At 46.0% G+C, this 25883-nt stretch overlaps 2 protein-coding genes across 8 annotated transcripts in view; one reads left to right on the plus strand and one right to left on the minus strand.

Annotated features, from left to right (window-relative positions):
- The first annotated feature begins 201 nt into the window (after positions 1 to 201).
- LYSMD4 (LysM domain containing 4) lies at positions 202 to 7702 on the plus strand. 3 transcript variants are annotated; one of them, XR_003527770.1, is made up of 4 exons: positions 245 to 266; positions 1553 to 1843; positions 5330 to 7442; positions 7600 to 7702. XR_003527770.1 is itself a non-coding variant. In XM_027644147.1 (3 exons), exons 2-3 carry the CDS (start codon positions 1568 to 1570, stop codon positions 5873 to 5875), a joined length of 822 nt encoding a protein of 273 aa, XP_027499948.1. In that variant the 5' UTR covers positions 202 to 241; positions 1553 to 1567; the 3' UTR covers positions 5876 to 7702. The 3 variants fall into 3 exon arrangements, 2 of the variants coding, with proteins under 2 accessions (XP_027499948.1, XP_027499947.1); XM_027644147.1 differs by lacking the exon at positions 245 to 266 and adding an exon at positions 202 to 241 and having other exon boundaries at positions 5330 to 7702; XM_027644146.1 differs by having other exon boundaries at positions 5330 to 7702.
- Positions 7703 to 9461: 1759 nt separating this feature from the next.
- Positions 9462 to 25883, minus strand: part of MEF2A (myocyte enhancer factor 2A) — an 80489-nt gene continuing 64067 nt past the window's right edge. For 3 of the 5 annotated variants that reach the window (XM_027644142.1, XM_027644140.1, XM_027644141.1), the window contains 5 exons: positions 20625 to 20815; positions 19010 to 19033; positions 15326 to 15452; positions 11776 to 11902; positions 9462 to 11371 (listed from right to left, as the gene is read on the minus strand). In XM_027644142.1, coding sequence (XP_027499943.1) covers positions 11029 to 11371; positions 11776 to 11902; positions 15326 to 15452; positions 19010 to 19033; positions 20625 to 20815 — 812 coding nt within the window. In that variant the 3' untranslated portion in view covers positions 9462 to 11028. The remainder of the gene's footprint in view (positions 11372 to 11775; positions 11903 to 15325; positions 15453 to 19009; positions 19034 to 20624; positions 20816 to 25883) is intronic. The other 2 variants (XM_027644145.1, XM_027644144.1) reach the window with 1 other exon arrangement.

Below are 25883 nucleotides of genomic sequence, written 5' to 3' on the forward strand. Positions count from 1 at the left end.
GGTGTGTGACATTCCCCCTGTACAGGTGTGTGACATGTCCCCTGTACAGGTGTGTGATGTGTGTGACGTGCCCCGGGCTCGGTCCCCTCCCGGCCCGGCCCCTTTAAGTGAGGCCCCGCCTTCCGCCGCGCGAGCGCTCCCCCCCTGCCTTTCCCCGCCGCCCATTGGCCGAGCGGCGTTGAGGCCCCGCCCCCCGGCGCCGCCAGCCAATGGGAGGAGCGCTGGGTGAGCCCGTGGCCAGGTCGGTGAGAGGCCGATGGCGGCGGGTCCGTGAGGGGGGCGCGGGGCCGGGGGAGAGGGGCGGGAATGGGGACACGCTGAGGGCAGCGGGGACACTCTGGGGGGACCAGGACTCCTGGGGGGACCGGGAGCCCCCTTAAGTGCTGAGGGGAGCAGAGTCCTCTGAGGGGCGCGGGGACCCCTGAAGTGCGGAGGGGAGCCGGGCACTCTGAAGGAATGGGGAGGATCGGGGACCCCTGAGGGGATGGGGGGGATCGGGGTCCCTTGAAGGGCTGAGGATATCGGGACCCCCTGAAGTGCTGAGCCGGTCGGGGTCCCCTGAGGCGCTGGGGGAGCTCGGGACCCCCTGAGGGGCTCGTGGAAGAGTTTGTCCCTCCCTGGGGCGGGCGGTGTGTGAGGGGAGGCCGAGGTGTGCGGTCCTGGATCACCCGGCACAGCCGAGCCCCAGCTGTGGGTGCCCTGCCCGGTGCTAATTAGTGCCATTAAATGGTCGTGGTTTCACCTGAAGAATCCATTACGGGTAGGGGGAGAATATTAAGGTCGATAAGGTTCCATGAGAATGCGAGGTTTTCTTATCTGTACCCGGCTCTGAGAACAAATTGTTTGTGGAGCTGAGGTTGAAGAAAACAAAAAATAACAAGTTGCAGCTGCAGGCTGAGCAATAATTAAAATGCTTGGGCAGGTTCTTGTCTTTATGTAGCAAAATGGCCTTGTCAGTCAGGTTGAAGTTAAGTGTAGCTTGAGCTGTCCTTATTAAAAAAAAAAACAAACAACAACAAACAAACAACAAAACCAACCAAAAGTACACTTCCAAGAAATTAAAATGTGGGTTCTCAAAGTGTAGACAACTAAGGACTTCAGGAAAAGTGACTTAAAGGATAATTTAGTTGAGTGTTTTGGTAGGAGATCTGATATGTTCCATGGATTTTTTGACCATAATTAAAGACACTTCGCTCAAAGTGACTCTCTTGCTTTTTAAATGAAATTGTAGAAAGTGTCTTTTAAAATGTGCAAGGTGGTTTTATGAGGTGTTTTGTGCACCGGTAGACAAAAGAAGAAAAGGTTGGGAAATAATCTACTGTAACAATAAAAAAATTATATACTACTACTATGATAATAATAATAAATAATCTACTATAATAGTATATTGCTACAGTTTGTACATAACTTTTTTGATATTACTGTTAGAATGGCACTTTTATCCTTGGACAGAGGAAAGGATTGTGTGCTTTTTGTGCATCCTCTGAATCTCACATGCTGAGAACTGGACACTGGTACTGAGGGAATTAAAAACGTCTGGTTTTTGTTCCAGGTGCTGGTGTGGAAGATGAGGCTGAGTGAGAGCGGGACAAGATCCTTCCAGGCTGCTGTCACAGTCCACAAATACCCGGGCAGGCAGGTCTATGTGTTTCCTGATGGCCCATCCGACTCGGAGGAGTCCTCGGAGGAGGAGGAGCTCAACGTCATGGAATTGCGGCCCAGGGGGAAGGAGCAGCAGCGGGGCAGCACTTCCCGGGCCAGGCCTGGAGACGTGGTGCTCCTGGAGCGGGAGCTCACCGAGGGTGACAGCCTGAACAAGCTGGCCCTGCAGTACGGCTGTAAAGTAAGAGCCTTCTCTGGGTGGGGTTGGCACTTCAGAGGTATTCCACGTGTACCTTACTTTCCAGAGCTGTCCTGGTATCCGAGAGTTTTGATGCTGAAAATACACTGTGTTTTTCATGAATGGTCAATATCTGGGTGAAACTGGAGAAAGGCAAAAAAATCCCAGACAGACACAAAAAAAAGAGTTGTTCAGCCAACAGTTGAGGAGGGTGTCTCAGCCTCACACCCTGCCTGACCTGCTTTCCTGTTTAATTTGAGTGACTAAGTGCAGGTTGTACTCACTCATTTAAGTGAGGGCAAACATTAGGAAGCTGAGCTCAGAAATGAGGGTCAGGGCTCTGCTCTCAAGGAACATTTAAGAGTTTTTGCAGCAAATAAAGCAGTACAAAGAAACACCACTGTGATAGGTCTGCCTTGGGGTAGGATTTGGGGTTGTTCTTTGAAAGGTATCAGTTTGCATGTTACAAGGAAGGTCTGAGTGTGAGGGGTGGAGTTGGAGAGGTGCCAGAGTTCAGGTCCCAGAGTCCGGGTGCTGTCTGTGTGTGGGTTTTGATTGTTTGCTGTAGTGCCCAAATTGTGCTCCATCAGCTGCCTGGGGGCAGGAGGGAGGGGTGGGCAGGGTGAGCTGTCTCTGCGTTGGAACACTCTGCACAGTAGCTTCTCTTTGTTCCAAAGGAGGGCACTTCATTGAAAAACTGTTGAAAAGTTTAATTACCTGCTCTGAAGACGAGAAGTCCCCTGTTGTTTAGCAGTTGGAGCTGTATTTTTAGAGCCTCCTTTATCTGCAGGCTGGGCTGTGATTAGAAAGTTCCATGGTGCAGACAACTGGACAGTGACTGGAGTGGGATAATGATACAGCTCTGGCTCTGCTGCTGCACTGCTGTTGCAGTTGGTCTTGCTTAACCACACAGCAGCTGTTGGTGCAGCTGAGGCAAGAGGGCTTAGAGGGATTGCAACAATTCCTCCCCTCCCATTCCCTTAGAGACAAACACAAAACAAAAAAGGCACCCGTGTAGGTTCTGCTGCGGAGCCTGGTGTGTGCGGAGAAGAGTCTGGGAGGACTTGAATAGGCCTGGATTGGTACCAGGAGAGCCTGGGAAGGCAGAGCTGCGGCTTTGGTTGGCTCTGGAGCTGTGACTGAGCACTCCTCTCTCAGCAGCAGTTGTGTCACTGCTGCCTGGGCACAATCACAGCAGTTTGTGAGCTCAGAGGAGGAAGGTTCTGAACAGCTCTTTGGTTTATGGCATGAAAAGTCCTGCTGTGCCCTCTGGCACTGTGACTCTGAGGAGTCAGTCCTGTCCCTGCTGTGGCTGCTCATCTACCTCTGCTGCCCCATTCCTGCCCCACCTGAAGGCTGCTGGGCCCAGCCAGGGGGAAGGTAAGCTGGTAGGGAGGGACCAGGTAGTCAAGTGTTCTCCTCCTTCAGGAAAAAAACTGTCCTGCTGCCTCCCTTCCTTCCAGAAAGGGCATTCCTGACTAGTTCCAGTTAAATTGGAGAGGTACAGAAATCTTTATTATAGGAGATTTGTGTATTTGTCTGTTTACAGGCACTGATCAGTTTTCCTGCATTTTGTTTTGTTTGCACAATTAACCAGCTCCTGAAAGGCCCCCAGGACAGCAGTGAGGAAGAACTGTAGCCACAAATACATATGCAAATGAGTTTAAAAAATCCAGGACGAGCTTCTCCTTGAAATCAATGAGAACTTGACATTGGTTTCAGAATCTGCTTGGGGAGGGGGTATTAAGACAGTGCAACAAACGGCTCTGTGTTTGTGTGTGCCACAGATAACTTGGCAGAGATGGAAAGCCCTTCAAAATCCTCATTTTTACTCTTGACCATTTATAGTCCTGGCTTGCTTTTGGCATTGTTCATAGCTGGGACAAGAGCAGCAAACTGCAGCCAAAAAATGAGTACAGAAAATAAACCTAAATGGCTTGTGCAGCCCAGGCTCTCGATCGCTTCCCATCAGCTCTGTTTGTTGTTTCTGTGTGAGTGCTGCTCCACTTTCTGTTTCTAGAGCCTCAGCACAGCACTGCAGTGTTTGATTGCAGACACCACGGGGGATATTTACTGTCCCACTAATTTGTTTTCATTGGAGGAAACCCAGAAATCGAAGCAGCACCTCAGTTCGGAGGCTTTGGGTGAGATTGTTGTTTCATAACTCAGAAGTTGTGCAGGGTTTAAGTGCAGAGGTTACGCTGGGGCAGCCTGTGAGGAGCCTGAACCCAGCAAAGGAGGATTCCTTTTGCCTCAGGGGCCCCAGATCAGGACCTGCATTAAATGGGCCATTTTCAGAGTTCTCAAGCTTTGCAGAGTAAGTGTGAGATTGAGGCATCCATCTCATCTCTGCCTTGGAGCAGAGTGTTTGGGAAGTGAAGTGCTGGTTTTGTTTTAGGTCCTCAGTTTCCTTGGCAGCCTCATGTGAGTGCCCAGTGAATGCAGGTCATACTGTGATTTCTGAAAGAGCAAGGCACAGTCCCTGCACTGTGTCTCCTTGGTGTGATGTAGCAGAGGTGGTTTAGCTGTTTATGTTGTCTTTCTCTTTGGCTTGGGGTCTTGCTGATTTGGTTTGTGTCCTCAGCCTTTCCCTCAAGGTTCTTTCACATCTCCTTGGCTGCTGTGGAGAGCACCTTGCACATGTTGACATCCTGTTTGTCTTCTTTGACAGAGGGTTTAGGGCAGCTGAGAAGTTGCTGCACTTCCTGGGGGCTGTGAGTGGGCACTGTGTTAATTAAGCATCTTCTTTTATCTAATGTTAAATTAAGAGGCACTGTCTTGCCTTTGTCTTTGCTTTGGGACTGGCCCTGTGACTGGCTCTGCACCTGTGGCTCGTTCTTTCTTGCTCTTCCCACTGCTGGGTGGGAATATGTGTCACAGAGGGGAACTCTGCCCAGAAACCACCAAAGGTCACCTCAGGGCACAGGGGTGTTGCCCCTCAGCAGGAGCACTGAGCAGCTGTGCAGGAATGAGCTGGATCAGCTGCTGTCCTGCACGGGAGAGGTGGTGCCTGGGCACAGGATGCTCGTGCCCGTGTGGGAGGCGCTCACCTGTGCTCCAGGTGTGACCTTGCTTTCAGAGATGGAGCTCTCTTCACTCTGAAAGCACTTTCTGAGCTGGAGGGTTTTGACTGCTGGTGCTGATGTTGTCCTCTCACCTTAAACACTGGTGTGTAAAGGATCTTACAAAGGTTCTTCTTGCCTTAACTTGGATTAGAAGGTAAGTGAGGGAAGGCAAAGAAAGCAAAGGGAAGGAAGAACAGTAACAAGCAAAGTACAGCAGATACAAGAGCACTAGAGGAAGGTATAGACTGGTTTAACAGGGGACTGGCTTTATCCTGCAGGGCCTGGAGCCCCTCAGCTGGAATCTCTGCAGAACCCCAAGCCAGTTGCTTTTATTCTCTGACAGCTGTTTGATGGCTCTGGAGCTGCTTCCTGCTTTGTTCCCGGGTTGTCCTACACTAACGTCGGTGTCCTTTGGGTTCCGTAGGTCGCCGACATCAAACGGGTCAACAACTTCATCCGGGAGCAGGACCTGTACGCGCTGAAGTCCATCAAGATCCCGGTGAAGGCGCACGGGCTGCTCACGGAGAGCAGGCGGGAGCTGCGGCCGCTCCCTCCGGCCCAGCCCGGGCTGACCCGCGTGGAGCTGCCGGAGCCCGACCCCGGCACGGGCGGATCCACCAACGGCCAAAACCTCAGCGACTACTTCAGGGACATCGACCAGAGCATCCAGGACGCCGTGCAGGTGGAGGTGCAGCTGAACACAGAGTACTGTGGGGAGCCACTGGAGAGGCCTCTGCCCGAGCCAGGGAAGCGGGACCCCGGGAACGGTGCAGACTGCGGGATCCAGTGGTGGAACGCCGTGTTTATCATGCTCCTGATAGGAATTGTGCTGCCAGTATTTTATATCATCTATTTTAAAACACAAGGCCTGGTGGCCCACACCTCCAACACAACAGTAACCTCAAACGTTTCAACAGCTGGATTGGAAGGGAAATTACCACAAAGCTCAGTGGTAGGAAAAAAGTCCTAAAGGGAAATGGGAGACCTCTCCAGCCTCTCCAACAGTGGTGCCCACACTCTCGTGACTGACCCAAGTGCATCTAAGGGGATATAATGATACAGATAATTTTTATTTTTATAAGTATCTGATGATGGAATCCTGAACTTGACTGAAAGTGAGGTGATGTGATTGTGATGGAAAAATAAGGATGATTTGTTGCTTATGAAGGTCACTGAGCAGGTGGGTTAAGTGTGGGGAACTGCTGAGGGAAGGTACTTTGTAGCAATTTATTGTGATTGCTTCAGGTATTTCTTAATGACATGTCTGAAAGCAAATCCTTTGCTGCTGAGCTAGAGAGTGCAGTATTAATGTGCTTGGAAAGTTGGGGGTTGTTTGCATTTTTAGGAAACACTTTTTGCTGGAGCAGAAGGGGGGGCTCTTTTGCTCAGAGCTGTCATTTTTATCTCTTGCAGACCATGGTGGTTTTGGCTTAACCCTAAACTGATGGCTCTAAGCTGGGTGTGCCAGCCCCTGAGCAAACCTTTGAGCTGGGTTTATTAGGTTGATGTCAGGCCTGTCCCCTGGAGGAGCCCAGACCTCTCCCCTCCGTGAAATCCTCCAGAGATGGGATCTCGGTGCCGGATCCGCGCTGTCCCCAGGGTGCAGCTGGAGCCAGCCCTGCCACTGCAGGTGGGCAGAGGGTGTTGGAGGAGGATGTGAGAGCTGGGAGAGGAGTTGTACACTCCTCTCAAGGGCTCTTTTGTTGGCAGGGGGGGTCTAGTCAGTATTACTTGTTAAAAATGCTAATAATGGTCTATAATGGTGCATCTCAGACACCCGAGGTCAGTCACAGACGATTTCCCTGTGTGCAGATTTCATGGGAGCAAAGTGCCAAGTCCCGTGCAGGGTGCAAGGTCCAGGGCAGAAGTCCAAAGCACAGAGAGAAGGGTAGAGCCTTTCTAGGACAGGACTGAGCTGATTGTGAAGCGTTCTGTGACCTGCAGACGTGCATTAAAAAGCTGCTGAGGGTGTAGGGAAGAGTGGTGAAGGTTCAGAGGGCAGAGGGCTGTGCCCTTCAGGGTGAGACACTGAACACTGCCTGCTGGGAGGAGCAGCGAGGGAGGCTTTGGGAGCTTTGCTGCAGAGCAGAATTGGCCTCAGAAATTGGATTTGTCAACTCCAGGCCTGCAGGCAGAGGTAATTCAAGGCATTCCTGGAACCAAACACTAAGGGATTTCCACCCCACACAAGCAGAACTGTGTGATACAGTTACAATGACAACCTGTGTTTCCTGCAGCTCTCAAAAAAAGTGCTCAGGAAAGCCTGAGGGAACCTAATTTTGTAAATGAGGACTCTAAAGTATCTTATACTGAAAAAAACCTTGTATTTTTCTTCTGTGAAGAGCTGTATCTCTTTGTTCTGGGGGTGGGGGGGATTTCTTACATTTTTAAATAAAGCCACATGAAATAATAAAAGCACAAGGGGCACAACTTGTGCTTTTTTTTTTTATTCCCACACTGCACTGTGCTGAGCACCTGCCCCAGGACAATCCCTCAGCACTCTGCAGGAACCAGGAGTGGGAGCAGCAGAAGGAAACGTGAGTGTCCCAAGGGGCAGGAGGATGGGCTGGACCCAGGTTTTTCTTTTTGTTATAATGTTCTTACCAAGCATTAACTTTTTGACACAAGTGTAGTAACAAGTGTGTGTATACATCCCAAAAAAATCCCTGTTGATTAAAATCCTCTTCACTGCAGTTTAAAAGCACAACCTGATGAGTGAAGTGGACACCTGGAGGGGGCACAGACACGCCAGACAGGACCACGTGCTCTGCAAACACGAGAGAGGCCGGAGTACACAGTAAAAGCCAGTATCTTTACTTTAGTGAATGCAGGATACAAATATTTTACAACAACCTCTAGCATTTTTTCTTAACCATTTGATAAAAAGTTCACTAGAATATTTATTGTATATTGAAGAAAAAACAACACATTCAGGGAAAAAAATTGAGATTAACTTATTTTTTTTTTTCTTAAAAGATTCGTCTCAAGGATGGCAACAAAGTCCAGCTTGTGCCGCCAAACGGCTTATCAGCATTAAACTGTGAACAGCTTCTTTGTGAACTGTTGACTACAAACATTTACCAAATACATAAATCTCTTTTAAAAAAGCCATTTTAAATATAGCAAAGCAGTGTTTCTCTTGCACAGCAAAGTGAAGAAAGGTTCTACTAAGATTTAAATGTTTACATTGGTTAAGTCTTTCTTTCACATTCGGATTTCACTTCTGCCCAGGATCAATTGTTAGGAGTTGTTTTGTTCCTTATTTACTATGTATTTCTTGTGCGCACAGTAACTCGGAGTTCCTGCTGCATTAGTGTCCTTGAGGGGAGGGCAAGGCTAAAGCAGTTCTGACGAGTCCCTGACAACGTGGCGTTCCCAAAACTACCGTGAGAGCTCGAGGATGGAGGTGATTTGTCACAACAGAGCTAAAAATCTTAAATCACTCAGACCTGACTGGGTTCAGCCCAGGGTTGGATCCACTTGCACTTCAGTCAGCAGAGAGAGAATTTTAAAAAAGTATTACTATCTTTTTTTTTTCACCTGTTGAAATATCTGTGCTATGTCATAATTATTTTTTTTTTTATAAAACATTTTTTTTTTTTACAATTTCTAAAAAAGTATGTTCCAAAGTGAGTTACTTGTTACTAAAAACCAGGATTCCCATTTCCTCGATGGCAGGAGCTGCTCCCCAGGACGGGAGGGCTGTGGAAGGACATTTCTGCTGTGGCTGGGGCAGCACAGGACCAGTCCCCAGCCCGGCTCTTTAGAACTGATTCTTTAATACTCTTTTTTAATTCATTGGTGCAATTTCAATACAAACTCTAACCCTTGTGTAGCTTTGTCTTTAAGAAAACAGTAATAGTACTGTTTAAAAACCTGCATAGAAATAAAGACTATTGAGATACAGTCAGCAAAGCCATCTGATAAGGCACACAAGAAAATAGACAGTAAATGTGAATGCAGAACTCCCACTCGGATGTACAGCAAAGGTCATACAGGTGCATAAATCATGGAACTCACACCACTGGTCGGAGCAGCAAAAGGTGCAGGGGCTGGCAAGTGAATTTGGTCACCAGGGGACTGGGGAACGAGTCCCCTTTGCCCTCGTGCCCTGTCAGCCAAGTACCATCCCAAACCAATGGGATCCAGGTCCAAGAAGGGGCGGGAAGGGACGGGAGCCTGGGCGGGTTCCCCGCTGCCACGACAGGGGATGGGCTGGAGGCCACAGGTCCCACCTGCTCCCCCTCTCCCAGCTCCTGTCACAGCATGGGGGGACTTGGAATTACACAGAAATAAAACCCAAGCAAAGGTTTAATAAATATCAGGGATAACCACGAAGTTTGGATAATCCCACTGCAGTTTCCTCCCCAGCACCAGCACTGCCAGCCTGTCGGTGACCGGGACAGGCGGGATCACGGCCCCAAATCCAACACCAAACCTGCTCCCAGCCCGGGCTCACAGCACAAGGGGGCTCTGGATCCCTCCTTCTATTTCTTGGAAGCAGCAAATTTTTCCCAAACCACTTGCCAACTCACAAAACCTTTTGTGCTCCTCTGATATGTGTCATTTCCCTATCATGAGAAATTAGGTCAAGTTTTTCCACTGGTTTTTTTTTTTTCTCCCTCCTCAGAAGAGGCAGCTTTAAAATGATGCCTTAAAATGTGTTGTAACAGATTTTTTATATTTATGCAGGATGAACTTAACACCGGATTTTTTTTTTTTTGCCACTTTGCTATTTATATACATATATATAAAATGTATAATGAAGCTTAACCATACAGCACAGAGATTACAACTGAACGGCACACATTCACCACCAGTGAGGGGGCCAACCCCTTTATACACCCTCTGAAAAATCTGGATAATAATATTAATAATAATTAAAATCCAAAGAAAGTACAGTATATTTAACAAAATAGTAAATATTAAACAGTGAATACTCTACTTAATAAGGACCTCGCCTTGTTTCAAGTTGGCGTCAATCCACAAAAATATACTTTTTAATCTGGTGACCGTACAATACATAGGTACTTACACCAAAGGTGATAATATATTTAGGATGCTATATACACAAAGAGTTTGGCTCAAATTTAAATTTACATATAAGTGTTCATGGCTTATTTTTCCCCCAAGGTTCCGCCTGCAAGTTTTTCCTTTTCATCTTTGAAAGCAAAAACTAGAAAGTCAAAATAAGATAAAACTATACTCTACAAAAAAGCTACAACATACAGCTTTGGCTTATATAAATAATTCATAGCAGAATGTGTTCAAAAGTACTGTATATAACTTTATATATAGTCTTCAATTCATTAGGGTATTGTTTTCTTTAATATAAAATATACATGAGCTAAAATCCGTTTCTATATTTTTCAAAGGTATGAACGTAAAAACAAATTTGTCAAACATATTCCAATTATAACTTAATATATTAATTTTATTTTGTTAATGTTCTATTTTCTAGGCTAATATTTTCTGAATATTTCATGCGAGTTCTCTATGTCTTTCACTCATTAAAAAAATCACTTCTTTGACCCAATACACTATTTTTTTATTTTTTTTTTTGCACGTGCAAAACAGGGTTTTTGTTTTTTATGTTTTTTTTATTTCTTATAGCATCAGCCCTTCTCCATGCACCCTCTGCAATAGAGACCCATGCCAGGTTGGGTAATAAAAGGTCAGTTTATGTACAGTATTGCTTTCTTCTTCCTGCTTTTCTACTGCTCTGCTGCTACAAAGCAATTATTTCTTAACTACGAGTAACCATGAGCTGAACTAACACACAGGGACGTACTACAGGCGAGCCCTGGGCTGTGGAGGAGGAGGAGACACTGCGGGGACAACGCTCTGCCAACGGCTGGGGCCAAACACAACTCCAGGGAAGTGCCAGACTAGATCAAACCTACGGGATTGTTCTGCTTTACCAGGGGACATCTGCAGCTATACACGAGTTTCGTAAGTGCCTGATGATCGGTGTATGCTACACACACTAGCACATATATATGCATGTGGAGATATATATATGCACGTATGTATATACATATAAATATACTTAGTCACGTCCTTATTTATAAATGTGGATATGTCAGGACAGTTCGTGTTGGGGACACCGGGCTGCCGGGGGGTTTATGTCACCCACGTGTCCATCCTCATTCGTTTTACCGACGGGCTCTCCCGGTCCTCGGCGTTGGGCGGCCGCCCCAGCACCACGGGCGAGTGGAAGTCGCTCCGGGGATCTTCCCGGTCGCTGCCGTCGTAGGAGCTGCTGGAGCTGCTCAGGCTGTCGACCGGGGAGCGCCCCAGCTCCTGCCGCGACGGCGGCGGCGCCGGCGGCTGCTGCGGCTGCTGCGGGGGGAACCCCGAGGGGGTGACGCGGTCCCGGGGAGGGGAGATGGGTTCAGACTTGATGTTGATGTTTTGGTTGGTGTTGATGGAGAGATTGGAACCCTGAGATATCTGGCTGCCAGTGCTGGGGAGAGAGCATTGAAAGGCACAAGTGAGGAAACACGGAAGGGAAGCGACAATTCCCGTGTGTCTGAGGGGATCTTGGGGCTCAGCACCCTCCAAATGCACCTCACTGAAGTCAGAACAACGCTGAAAAAAAAGGTCTGAGCTGCATTTACAGAAGTTCAGAACGCACAGAGATACTTCCCACTGCCAAACATTCCAGTTCACCAGCAGGTGCCTCCCTGGTAAGAAGCTGGGCCTGCAGGGACACCTCACCGAGGCCTGAGGTGACCAAAGGGACAAACACCCCGACACGGGAAGGTTTGGCAGCACAGACAAGAAGGCAAAATGGGTCAAATGCTGAACATCCCTGTGCAGATGATGCAGATGGAAGAGGCAGAAGCCCCCCAGGGCCACGGTACTTACACAAGGGAGCTGAGGGCCGCGGGACCGAGGTGGTGCTGCTGCCAGGCAGACACCTGCCCCAAGGACAGCATTCCTGGGGAGTTAAACCCCTGCAGGGCAGACAGGTCTGCACTGGTCAAGGAGTAATCTAAGGGAAAACAAACAAGAGTGATTTATAGAGTTATATATATACACACATGAATAAATACACAAGAGTTTATGTGTTACACACACATGCAAAGGCTTTCTGCCCAAAACAAATAAAGGCAATTCCTGATCCACAGGAATCCAAACATGGAAACCGAAGTCTGGGAGAAATCCTCCCAACCTCACAGGGAGCTTAACAGGACAGAAGCCTCCAAATGACAGAGCTTTTCTGCACTCTGCTTTCAGTTCCTATGTGTTGCTCAGAGCTTCTTCCAAACCACGGGTCCAACATATGAATGCATTTTATATATCTAGGTGTGCACCTCACAGTAACACTGGTCACACTCCGAAGGGTTTTGTCTGCAGGGACATTTCAATATGAAACTCTGGGAAGGCAGGACAGGGGTTGGGTGCCCAAGGGCCAAAGGCACTGCCAAGGGACCCCTCAGTGCAGTCCCACTGTCACACATCACACCTCCCCTCCACACACTGTCACTGCCGAATCTCTGACTGAACTGTCATCTCCATATCAAATAAACAAAAGAAACCTCTTTTCTTGAAGTAAAAAACCATCATCAAGTAAAAAACACAACTGAAATGGAGACTGGAAAACACAGTCTATCCCCAACCCAGAGGCAGACCTGGCCAGGTATGTAATTTATGGCCTGGTGTGCTCTGCTCAGCTGTGGGGTTTGAATATTCATTTTAATTCCCAGAATGTTTTAGAACCAGTAACTCAGTTGGTTCTGGCCCTTTTCTGGCCCTTCTCTACAGAGGGAACACTTCTCCAGCAAAGCACATTATACACAATAGGATATTTGTGGAAAACTGATACCCAGTGTTTTAATTAAGGATCCAAGAGTTGATCTCCCTTCCAGCCCTGGCAAGGAAAAAACCTCATCAATCCAGAAAAACAATTTAGGTATTGAAATTTTATCTCAGTCCTTGAACTGCAAAGCTGGAATTGCTACGAACGTGGTGACTGCCCTCACAATCCCCAGATGACAGTTTGGTTTCAACATCAAATTTCTTCCTGCAAATCCCCTGAAAGGCTCAATCTAACAGAAATGATTCTTAAGTGTGTGAAAACCACTAAAGGCTGAAAGCTTTGCACAAATTATTGCATTATCAGAGGAAATGGGCTGGGCTGGGCTTTAAAATCACATCCCAGTGATACCAGCACTTGTCCAATTGTGTAGGACACCAGTTTCCACTGTCTTTGCTGCTCCCTGAGGTTCCCACTGCATGTGTGAATCTTCCAGGTTATTCTGGATGAGGGATGCACCCAGTGCTGCTTCCTGAAACATCAGCCTGTGAGGGAACAGAGGGATCTGTCAGGCAACAGGGGAAGCTCAGTGTGGGCCTTCTGAGCAGGGACCAGAAGGGTTTGAACAGCCATTAAATCCAAGAGATGAACAACCTTTGGGGCAAGTCCCAGGTCTGCATGTGCAGCTAATTCACACTGAAATTTGGTTCCAAAGCAAGTCACAAATCTTCACCCTGTCCATGACACTGCTCCTGCCTCCACCTTCTCCAATCACTGCTTCAGACTTCACCCCTCAGGGCAGAGACATTTGTGTGGATGTTCAACAGCTGGGCTGGTGCAAACACAGCCCTGGCTGAGGAGGGCACAGCCCTGTCCCTGAGGAGGGCACAATCCCTTGTCCCTGAGGAGGGCACAGGCCCTGTCCCTGAGGAGGGCACAATCCTGTCTTTGAGGAGGGCACAGGCCCTGTCCCTGAGAAGGGCACAATCCCTTGTCCCTGAGGAGGGCACAGCCCTGTCTTTGAGGAGGGCACAGGCCCTGTCCCTGAGCCCTCCTGGCTGCAGCCCTGCCCGGGGCACTGCCAGATAATGAGCTCAAAGGCAAATACAAGAAGTGAGGTGCTTGGCTGGCTAAACTAAAAACTGCAGTGAAGACTTTCAAAGCTAAAAATAGTGGAGAAAAATGTATAAAATCCCATCTTTTTGGGGGGGAGTGACCATAAATGAATGGCTGCTCTTTCTACTCCATGTCCCAAAATCAGAGACTCCTGGTGATGCTCCTCCTTGTAGAAAACAAAGACGAGAAAACCTCTCACTCACTCAGCTTTTGGGCATTTTGTGCAAACCTTGAAGTTTGTTGTGATTTGTCCCAACCTTTGCACAAGAATAAGACCACAAGGTCACTACCAACAGCCCAGCACAGCTCGTTTTACCCCTTCCTAACATCAGTCCCAGGGGGTTCAGCCTCGGGCAGCAGCAGGTCCTTGCTGGAGCTGTTTGGCACTGGGGCAGCTCCTGCTCTGTTCCTGGAGGAGCCACCTCTGCAGCAGGTGTGTCCCTGCCCCCTTCCCAAAATCCCTCTTCTAACTGATTACAGCACTAACATCTGAACATTTAACCAGACTTTATCTAAAGAACAGCAAACTGGGGAATTATTTCCTTCGCTTTCCTTTCAGTTTTAAACCACAAGGTATTATTTCTGACTGACAGGATTTATTGACACTTCTCTGCAATGTAGCTTCTCTGCAGGTGCAGTTGAAAATCCAACTACACAGCACAGCTCAGTGCTCATCAACCTGAGCCCTTCATGGAAAATATTAGCAAGACTCCTTCCCTGATTACACACAGGCAAATAAACAGCCTGAGATTGAAGGGAAAATTATCTCTATTGGGATGGAGAAAAGGAGGAGGCACTTCAGGTTGAAAAAGACTTTTAAGATCATCAACCGCTCCCCCAGTGCTGCCAAGGACACTCACCCAGGTCCCCAAGTGCCACATCCACATGGTTTCTAAATCCCTCCAGGGATGGGGACTCCACCACTGCCCTGGGCAGCTGTGCCAGGGCTGGACACCCTTTTTGGTGAAGGAATTTCTCCTAATATCCAACATAAACCTCTCCTGGTGCAACCTGAGGCCGTTTCCCCTTGTCCTGTCACTCAGGAGCTACTTCCCAAACCAGCAAACCACTCATCACTTTTATATCACCCAATTCCTCACATCACAGCCAGCTTGGGCAAAAGGCAGATTTAAGGTCCTGCAGGAACAGCAGTGTCTGAGGAACAGCAGCTCTGAAGAACCAGTCATTGCCTGAATGTGAGGAATTCCAGTATTCCCAGCTGGAATGGCGCTGCTCTGGGCAATGGATGGCCCTGTCTCTCCCTGCCCCTGGTTTGCAGCCTGACTGGAAGCTCCTTCCCCATGGAAGTCCCAACATTTACACATTTCATGAGCAAAAGGCTCAGTTTTGCTGAACAAGAGCTTCGCTTGGACCCAACAGGAAAACAAACCCACGTGTCACAGAAATGCGAATTTCCTGGGCTTATGAATCCCAAAAAAGCCTCGGCCATCCCAGTCCCAGCCCTGATCCCAGACCTTCCCAGTGCTGTAGCCCCCAATCCCAAGCCTCCCCAGTGCTGCAGATCCCAATCCCAAGGCTCACCAGTGTTGTAGGCCGTGGGCATGGCCGAGTACACGAGTCCCTGCGGGGGCAGGCTCGGGGTCGTCACCGACACCACGGGGGTGGCGAGAGGCTGCGTGGACTGAGAACTGCTGATCCTTTGGGTGTTCTGCAAGGGAGGGAAAACACCACTGTGACACCAGGGAGAACAGTGGAAAAGCAAAGGAGCATTCCACTAAAACGTGTTGCTGTGCTGCGTTTCTGAGTTAGGAAATACGTCCCTCTTTTGATCAGGGTCGATTTTCTAAACAAGCTGAAATATTTCAAGGCAACCAAAAATGATCTTGGCAAAATGAAAGGAAACATTGATTACGGCTCACTGGGCCACTTCCAGAGCATGCAGGCTGCAACAGTGTTAAGGACACACAAACAAATGCAATTTCTTAGGGATACACACAACAATTCTCAGAAGTTCTGAAGTGATTTAAGAGTTTTGAGTTTTAAGGGGGTTTCAGTGCAGATGGTGAGGTGCAGTTCCACCAGAAGAGATTCTCCCACTTCACAGTTGTTTATCCAATTTTCCAAATTTCAGCTGCCAGTTTTGACACTGTGCTGACTACACCTGTCCTGAAAGGAACACAGAGATCTTCTAAATTGGTGTTGATAAGACTTCAGTGATAAAATAATCTTGCTGTTCCCATGGTTCCTGAGAAACTGAGAGAGTACTTGTTATAATGCAGAAATGTTTCCAAGCAAATGACACTGGAGTTCACACAGAGTAACTGTGCTTTTTGACAGGGAAAATAGCTAAACTAGATTGTCTCACATTATCTAACTGTGGGCACAATTTCACTTTTTAATAACAGCCTTTCTTTCCCATTTACTGCCATGAACATCTGCAGCAAACACATCACTCAACCTAAGCTGTGACCAAATCTGCTGGTTAGAAAGTTAATTAAAGCCTGTGGTGAACAGCAGCAGCCAGCAAAGCTGCTCTCACCGCACCAACTGCTCCTCGGGCAGGCAACTGCAACCCCTCCTCAGAACAGGGGGTTGGGCACCCTTTGGCCAGGCTGGACACTGCCAGGAACAGAGAATGGGGCAGCTCTGCCCTGTTCAGTGTCACCTGCAGCAGTGGCAGCAGCCTCTACACCCTGCATCCCTCCACTCCTCCAGAACCATTCCCAGTTCAGGGAGCTGGCTTTCAATCTGCTGGAAATACATTTTTCTCTCTACCTTGGAAAAAATATTTGCTGCAAAAGGAGCAGTTCTTTCTTCATCTCTTTAGCAGGTTCCATTTCCCACCTTTACAGGACTGAAGTTATGACTTCTTTCCCTTTCCTGCCAGACACAGGGATTTCAGGATCTGCACCACTCCATTTTTTTTCCTCCACTCTGATCTTGAGAGAAGGAGCAGCATTAAAAATGCATCACTCCCTTTTTAATATCAGAAGGAGCAGGTACAGAAATGGGGCTGTGATCAATTTTAAGCTTAGATTTGTGAAGATGAATTGAGGGTTATCAATCTTGTGTCCTTCCCATTTAAAGCAAGAAGTTTGTACCACAGCTTCCACATTAAAATGAGCCACAGCCTCCCAGCTTCCCACCTCTCCTGCTGCTCAACTCCCACCTTTGAGCCTCCCAAGGATTTGGGGGCTCTTTGGCATCAGCTGCCAAACACACACCCTGGCAGATGAGCCCACTGTGCTCCAGAGCTCCCAGATTTCAAAGCTCCCAGGGAAAGTCCCTCCAATTTTCTGTAATTGATCCCTTTAAATCACTTTAGTACTTCTGAAAATCCCCCCCAGACCAAGTTTATCTGGCACAAAGAGATGTTATTAGAGCAGATTTTTGTGTCTGTCAGGAATTGACCTTTCTCCAAAGCTTTCTTGGATGGCAGCCTATAAAGTTGGGATTACTGTATAATGGAAAAGTAAAGAGGAATATACTGGGAAACAATCCAAACCAAAGGATTTCCCCATGGGATTTTTTTTTCTTTCTTTTTTTTTTTTTTTGGAGTGGCTAATAAAGGTGGTTTTCTGAGGTAATTTATTTCTGAATATAATTGCTGAACACTAAGAAATATTTAGATGTGCCCAACACTGATTGTACTTGGAGGTCCATGACAAATTTCAGGATATTTTAACTGTTTTAGCTGGTGCAAATATAACAGGAAAAATTCAGTATCTTTATTGCTTATTATTTTTATTTATTATTGATTATCTTATTAATTATTCTATTATGCTACACTGCCCTTTGTGGCTGTTTTTCGTGTTCAGTGCTCAGTTCCAACCTCACCCAACGAGTGTTCACAGACAGGATCTGGAAGTGCCCAGCACTGGCCCTGGCAGCAGGAATTGGCATAACCAGAGGCAGAGCAGAGCAGGTGCAGCTGGTGCCTCCTGAGCGTGTTCTGAGGCCGACTCATCACCTTCCCTTTGTGTGGCTGTTCCTCCCCTGCCGGCTGAGCCAGGTTTTAAAGCCACTAGATGGCCCACGCTCCACACGGGATCCCAACCCCAGGCACTGTTACCTCCCACTGCAGAGCAGTTTTGGCAATTTTGGGCAGGCAGCAACACCTGAATTCCTGCTGCATTTGCATTAATTCCAACTGCAACGATATCCTGATTCAGTGTTTTGACACAGCTTTATTTCTTGCACTGAAAACCAGACGCTCCCCTAAAGGGAGAGGAACATGTTTGACTGTTCCATGAGCAAATCACCCCAATAAAAACTTCAACAGTGACCATTTTCCCTCACTTTTGTAAATCAATGTCTGTGTTTAAGGTAACAATCAACCACCAGCATGCATTCAATCACAGCATTGATCTAAATCACCACATTTTCCATGCTTCCATGCAATTAGAGCCTCCTCTGAGCAACAGGTCCATGTTCAGAGACAAATCAAGGCCTGCCATGGGCTGATTTCTCTGTGAATCTGATGCAGCATCTTCTGCCTGCTTTGTGCCACAGCAGCTGAACAATTTGCAAATGGCTCTAAAAATAAGTCAGGAATTATTTTAGCCTTACTTTGATTTTCCAGCCAGAATGCCAAATGTTCAAACCTTTTGGGAGGGGGGGGGGGAGAAAAATACCCAAATCCCCAGAGTTTCCTTTCAAAAGCAGAATATCTTTCCACTGGGAAAAAAAGGTAGAATTATTCATTTGCAATCCTCTGTTCCTTTTGGTAAACAGGGAACACCCCCCTGTGGTTTGATAATCTCAGGCAGGATGAAATAATTCCAACCTCCAAAAAGGTGACCTCACCAGCAATGATGTCATCTCCTTGAAAATGAGAGAGAAGTAACACAGGGCTTGTGTTACAATCTCAAGAACTTCACAAGTGAAGCCACTTGCTAAAAATATTCCAATAATTTAGGGGGTGGGAAGTGGTTATTTATATTTTACATAAAAGCCAGGACATATCCTACACACATGGACAGTTACTTTGTAAGGCTCTTTTCCAATGTTCCCTCCAAGAAAAACAGAAACATTTTCAGGAAAAAAAAAATAATACAAGTTTACAAATGGCAAGAGCTGACTTTGGATGTGTTTTCAACTTGAATTGGTTGGGTTTTGAGTCTGATAAAACAAATGTATTTTTGTCTGCTACCAAGGGAACACTGGAATTATTTAAAATATGTAATGAAACTACAGTTAAAAAGCTGTAGTGAAAGACATTTCCAGCATCTTGCTGTCTCTCAGCAAACAGCAGCCCCAACTCACCAACTCCAATTCATCCTCCTCCGACTGTACTCAGCAAACAAGAGGGATAACACAGTTACTAAAAATAGCATTGCTTTTCAAATGACAGAAAAAAATCACGGATTTTTTGTCATTTTAACTAATAATATGAATTTGACACCTAGACCTGTAAATAATACGACAAAAAATGTGATACTTCATGAAATTCTTGTCAAATAAAAGCTGTGTATTAAAAGAACATGTGGCTTTGGGGAAATGAGTGCAGGGAGAGCTTGGAGAACACAAGGACACCAACACAGGTAGAGGTGGAGCAGAGCAGTCTCTGATCCAGTAAGCCAGCTCAGCAACAAAAGTACTTGTCAAATACAACCACCAACCCAGGCCAACATCTCCACTCTGAAATCCCTTCCCAGTTCCCTCAAAAACAGACAAAACCAAAGCTGAATATCATGCTGTTGTTCTTCACAACACAACAGTAAATAAGTGTTGTACCCCACTAACATCAGACCTGCATGAGCAAGATCCTCTTCTTGTTTCTGATTCTAATTAAAAGTGTAATTTCCATTTTAATGATCAGCCAGTGCACTCCCTATCTCTCCTGCACTTCAGTATTCCTAGAAAAACCTAAAACTTCAAGAATCATTACTCTGAGGCTAATTACAGCTTTTGTTACTTGGATTAATTTGGTATTATTCACCATGAATACCTGTAACAAATGTAAGCCCTTGTGGTGGCTTAAAAACAAACAGGAATTATGCAGAGAGTACTTGTGCTGTTTATATCCTGCTCCTCCTGGTTATGGTCCATTCTTCCACACACAGAGAGGTTGAGAATTTCTACATGACAGCAAAAGACCAAGACCAAAGGATCTGGTCAACTAAATTAAAGGAAAAATGGACTGACCCTTCCTGACAGACCAGTTCTGGGCCCAGGGCCGTGGTTGCCTCATGGCTGACACGAAACTCGTGTGCTATTCCCAATCCAGGCTGGACAAACATCACTGCCAACATGCCAAAGTGCCCAGCAGCTCTGACAGGCACCTCAGCTCCTTTTCATGCCCTGGATGAGGGCACAACACCCACTGAGGACGCCCAAGGTCACGTTCCAACACCCCACATCAAACACGCGCCTCTCCCAGACCATCGTTACCACCGAAGCTGCACTTCCCATCCTTCACATCCCACAGCCATTACAGCCCGGGAAAAACAGGTACAAAATGTGCTTCAGGGCACGTTAATAGAGCTCACATCACCACTGAGATCCTCCACAGAATAATGCACAACCCTTTTTAAAACCCACATCCTCCAAACCAACAGAGTTCTCGGTACTGAGTCGGTCAGATCAAAACACCAAAATCTCAGTCTCTGTCTTTAGGGCTGTGCTCCAACCCTGTTTAGGTCAGACTTATTTTACGCCTCAAAAAATTGCTTACGAATTTAACAAACTCCCCAGGTCACAATTTATAATTTGGACTTTCAGCAGTGACGTTTCAGAGCACAAACCCCTCTCTACTCCTGCAGCCCGTGCTGAGCAGGGGAGGCAGTTTTACCCCCCTGCACGTGGGCAGAACACCCCATTTCCACAAAGCCACTCCCAGAACTTAAGGAACTCAAAAGCTTCAGAAGTTTCAACTCACCAGAGGTGGCATCATGCCCTTGCTGGAGGGGGGGATGACCACACGGAGGTCGGGTTTGCGGTTGTTCATGCCCAGGTTCCCTCCTCCGGGGGGAGGTGGGGACTTCGTGGGCATCACCTTGCCCAGGCCGTTCCCACCGCCACCGGTGCCCAGGAGACTTGGAGAAGCTCGAGAGTTCACAAACCCATTTCCTGAAAGGGCAAAAAAAACAAATGACCTGTGAGGCTGAAGGGGAAGGGGCAACAACACAGAGTTCTGGTGCTTTTGTACCGACTCTGAAATATTTATTTTGCAAAACTTCCGATAACGAACTTCCCGCAAGAGGCTCCGCATCGAATAATCGAACGGGCCCACACCGCTCTGCCCAGAAAATCAATATGGAAAGGGAATATCACTCCAAGGGCAGCTGTGGCAGCTCAAATGCTGAGAAGAGCAAAATTGCCAAAGAACTGTTTCTAATAACATCCGTTGGGTCTGTTCTGCCCTCTGAATTTCCTCCAGGTTGAGCTTGCAGAAAAGTGGGGGCTTCTGCCCAGGCCCACTTGGGTCCTCACCCCCACGGGACAGGAACTGCACTGAATTTTGTTGGTGAGAATAAAAAAATCAGCTCTCCAAGTGCCTATTTCTAAAATGCATTCTTCAGGTGTCTTCAAGATCTGCAGGACTCATTTCAGTATCATCAGTATATACTGCTTATTACATTTAGCAAGAAGGAGGAGAACAAATGCTCTCCCTTCAAGTTCACTCCAGCTATACATGTCATTTATGCCCATCAATTTGTTTTACACACTTACTCCTGGTACTCATTGTAAGTGGAATTAGACCAGCCAAAGCCTGCAGGGCTTCAGCACTGAAATGCTCAAGGTCTGAGCTCACACTCAAAACTGATCAGGAGTGAGTAAATCAGTGAAGTGCCCAATATTCTACTTTTCTGTACTGACAAAAGCACCAATCATGTTAACCAAAACATTTCCCTCAGAAAAAAAAATTACAAGCCATGTTCCAGTCACAGATTCATATTTATAGCAACAATCCCCCAAATACACACACCTTATTCAGCTGCAAATAGGAAATAAAAAAAGTTGTTAAGGAGAATTTCGCAACAGGGAACCCTACAGTTCATCCTACAGAACCTGTGTGTGTATAAATAAACTCAATTCATAGTGAGATCCTGTTTGCACCAACACTGCAGTTCTGAAAGCAGCTTTTATAGTCCCAACGAGGGGAAAGTCTGTGAGACAAAGTTCACTGTGTGGGAAATTCTCCCCTAATCGCCTGTAGGGCCACACGGGCACGGATTTTGTATTATTATTTTAATTTGAATAGGCCCCTATGCCCAATCCAATTTTATTGCATTAAATACATATTAATCTAAAAGCAATTAAAGTAAGGAAGTTGTCAGTGTCACATTCTACCTTCTGTAGCAACATTTTAAATGCCTCTGAAAGCTTAGCAAGGAGGAAGAACAATAACATGGATCAGGAAGAGCACAACACTTCCTGAGGGTGAGTGGTACTACTGAGATATTCCATGTGCATTGAGAATTCAGTGTGAATTCACCGGGATAATGGTGAGGAAACCTCTGGATTTCCTTGCTCTGTGGACTTCCTACTGTGCCAAAAGCCTGACCATACAGGGACAAAATGAGATGTCCCTGGAGTTTCCCAAGGTTAGCAGAGCAATGAGGAGTTATTCTAATTTAGAACTTTCCTGAGGCATTTCTACAGGAGATAATGGGAATGTGACTTAGAAGTCATGGGGGGGAAAGAAGGAACACAGCACAAAAGAAGACGTTTTTTATGTCAGCATTCTTCCTTCTGTATTAAAAACTACATAAACCCCTCATTTTGTGATTAAAGTATCTACATTCCTCAGCAGAAAACAGCAGAATTCATTCAGATGCTCCCGTTAGGGATAAAATTTACTTGGGGTGGCTGATGGAGCTGAGAATACACACTAGAGCTAAATATGCTCTTGACTGGTAGGAGAAAACTCACCTCAGCTGGGTCACATGGAAAAAACAATGGGCCAGAAAGAGAAATGAAGTTCTGTGCTACCCCTGAGGCTCCTGAAACTGAGACAGTGTTTGTAGAATCCTGATTTTGTTCAACACAAAGTTATGCATCGATTCCTGTCCATCCTAAAAGAGTGCAGCATTAGTTCCAGACAACCTGCAGGGCACCAGAGTGCCAGAGGAATCTTACACAATGGACAGGGTAAAAATCAAATGGATCTGGAAAAAGACATGAGGGAGGAAAAATCTTAGCAAATGGCATAATTTCCACCAAATTACATCTAAAGCTTTGTTACAGCACCTCCCATTTTCGGCAAAAACGCCGGAACATTTAAAGAACTTGCTGTTATAACAGAAGTAGAGTCTGGGCTTCAATGTAATAACAAATTTTATTACTCATTGGGCTGTCAGTGGTACCTTTCCATGCCAAGGCTGTGGTGACCTGGGCCGAGTTTGAGCTGCACAACAATCCCCCTCTGTGCAAACAATGGGGTTCTGTACAGAATTTACAGTGTTTTGGGCCATCCTATGATCCCATTTCCTGTCCTCTGTTTTCAAGTATTCCAGTAGCCCCTGTGTTAAATCTGGACAGTGTCTTTCTCCCACACCCAATCCAGTCATTTCCTGAGCCCTTATTCCAAGGCTCTGCCAATCCTACAGAAACATTTCATGCTTTCAGTGGTGCTGTCAAAAACAACAAACTCCCTGCCACTGCCTCCTCTGCCCAGTGTCACGGGGCAGCAGGGCACAGTTAAAGCATTTAGTCAGACAAAAGGCTGAGCAGTTCTTAAAGGGAGTGTTTAGAATATATTACAAAACCAAAAATAATGCCCTAAGTGTGCAGCACTGTGGGTATGAACCCAATTGCAGCCCTTTGATAAAGAGCTGGCACTGAACACTCAGCAAACACTGGAGTGTCTCTATTGATTATCTGAAGATTCATATGCTGGGGCTGCAATAAGATTGCAGAATGTTCAGTTTGAGTATGAAACTTCAAGCCTTTTTCCCTTTTAATAATCTAATAATAAAATCAAATTACAAGTTAAGAGTGAAAGGGTAACCAAACACACAGTATTTCTTAGAGCAAGGTCAGCAGCCAGAAAAAGATAATGAGCACAGGATGATGCAACTCCAGGGCTGTTTGCCAAGGGGAGGCTTTAATAACCCCATAAATTCTACTCACTACTTTGGATAGTACAGAAATTGTTTCTACCCCACCCACTGTAGGTCTTCCCCAAAGACAATACTTCACATTATCAAACTGAACATGGAACCAGAATATAAAATCCTGCTTATGTGTGAAAATAACACTGTTTTTACTCCCGTAGGAAGAGTTTTATTTAACTCTAATTCCTTAAAACAGACGTGAAAGCATGTTCAAAACAGTCCTCTGGAAAACAGACACCAGTGCAAAGATAAGCTCTCAATTATATGAATCACTATTTAATTAGATTTTATGATAACAAACCCTGCCAACCCACATTAACCCACTTCTTGCTCAGATACAAAGTGTTTACTTTTGAAGCAACTTCTTTTCTGAAGAGAAATGTTACAATCCACCCATTGCAGCAACTGCATCTTCTGCCTTCAGAGACATAATACAGCTTAATCTCATTTACTGTCCTGCAGCCCAAGACACAGCATTCAATTACACGAGCCAGACTCATATTTCACTCTATAAATCACATCAGCTGAAACAATGAACACACGTGGCTGGAAAGTACTCCATGTACTTATTACTACTCAAGGAATAAATTACAGGCATTGATGCCATTAATCTTTTTTTTTTTTTTTGTGGTTCACCTTTGGAGAAACTGGACAGTTACACAGAGTCTTGGAAAATAATGGTGGGCAGGCAGCAGAGCCACGTAAGGTAAAGCAAAAATAAGGATGGTGATAAATATTTATGCCTCCAATGAGATCATAAGGACCCAACAAACATCACACCATTAGAAGTGAACTGAAAATTGGGTTTGCAAGAAGCATCAGGAGGCATCAGGAGGGTAGATAAGATCTGCTGAAGGAAAACATCAACATGTAAAACCTCGGGCGGGGGGAACATATTGCAAGCAAACACAACAACAGCATTTCTGTGCATTAGCTGCTCAATCTGTTTACTCTGGGGTTTAGTAGGACAGATTTAAGTAGAAATTAAAACCATTTTCAGGCTCTGCACAGCAATCACTGCTGATTCTGCCACTGTTTCATAAAGCCCAAGTTCTCTGTTAGCCTTGGAAAGAGTTCACGATAACATCTCAAGGAAGCTGCAATAAATGTGTTTCTACTGATCTTTACACAAATCAATGTGTCAGATAATACCACTGGAATTAAAAGATACCTTTGACAGTAATGTAAGATCTTGAAACATGTCTAACATGTAAGATTTATACTTCTAAGGCAGTACTTTAGATATTAAAAGGCAGCAAAGAAAGAAATACACATGACTAAATGTCAAGGGAATGCTTACTCATGTTACAAAACTTAAAAAACCCTCATTTCCCAGGTTGTTGGAAATTTTTTTTGCCTGAAGCTACATAAAAGGAGAAAGAATTTTCAAGGATATTCAGAATTTAAATGGGCTTCCTTCAAACCAGGGTTATTACTCAGGATGCAACAGCAAATCTAAATAAAGGCATCATGCTTTTGTGCCCGTGTGAAACATGAGCAGTGGCAATTGGATGTCTTTTAGGTCTTTTGTCAACTAATCAGTTAACAACTAATTAAATAAGAGTTTAGTTTCTGAACTTGCTTGTTTCTGTGTGTCTACACAAAGCCATGTAAAGAATGGCCAAGGATGGAGAAGTGGTGTGTTTAGAACACCTAAGGATGTGTGGCACTGTATCCTGGGCAAGGGGACGTTATAGAAATGTTGATAATTACTTTAATCCAGCTGGGAAATTAATCATTTGTTATATGCATGGCAAGTTCTAACCAGAACTGTCGTGGACCTCTCAGTAAATCAGCAATTACAGTAAGATAAGGAACACACAGGAGATGAAATTTCAACTCAAATCCAAGGGTAGTTCAGGGGCTGAACTGACCTCATGCAGATGGGTGGTTTCCAAGGACAAACAGCTACAATTTAAAATGCTTTCTTCTACCAGCATGTTTTTAATGCTGATTTCAGCCAGTCATCTTTTCTGTGAGCTGATCTAATCACAGGGTGATGGATGGATCAACCTTTGTTATGTGCTGACAACAGTCCAGCAAAGGAGAAGGGTTCAGCCTGCACCCTGCCAAACAGC

This window comes from Corapipo altera, unplaced genomic scaffold (assembly GCF_003945725.1).
Source record: "Corapipo altera isolate COAL_440 unplaced genomic scaffold, ASM394572v1 50, whole genome shotgun sequence".
Lineage (NCBI taxonomy): Eukaryota > Metazoa > Chordata > Aves > Passeriformes > Pipridae > Corapipo > Corapipo altera.

What these genes read in the sequence shown, in the direction of transcription:
- LYSMD4 (XM_027644147.1), top strand. Translation starts at nt 1,568, where the DNA reads ATGAGGCTGAGTGAGAGCGGGACAAGATCCTTCCAGGCTGCTGTCACA. An exon ending in CCCTGCAGTACGGCTGTAAA is followed by an intron (nt 1,844 to 5,329) that starts GTAAGAGCCTTC and finishes TGGGTTCCGTAG; the next exon opens with GTCGCCGACATCAAACGGGT.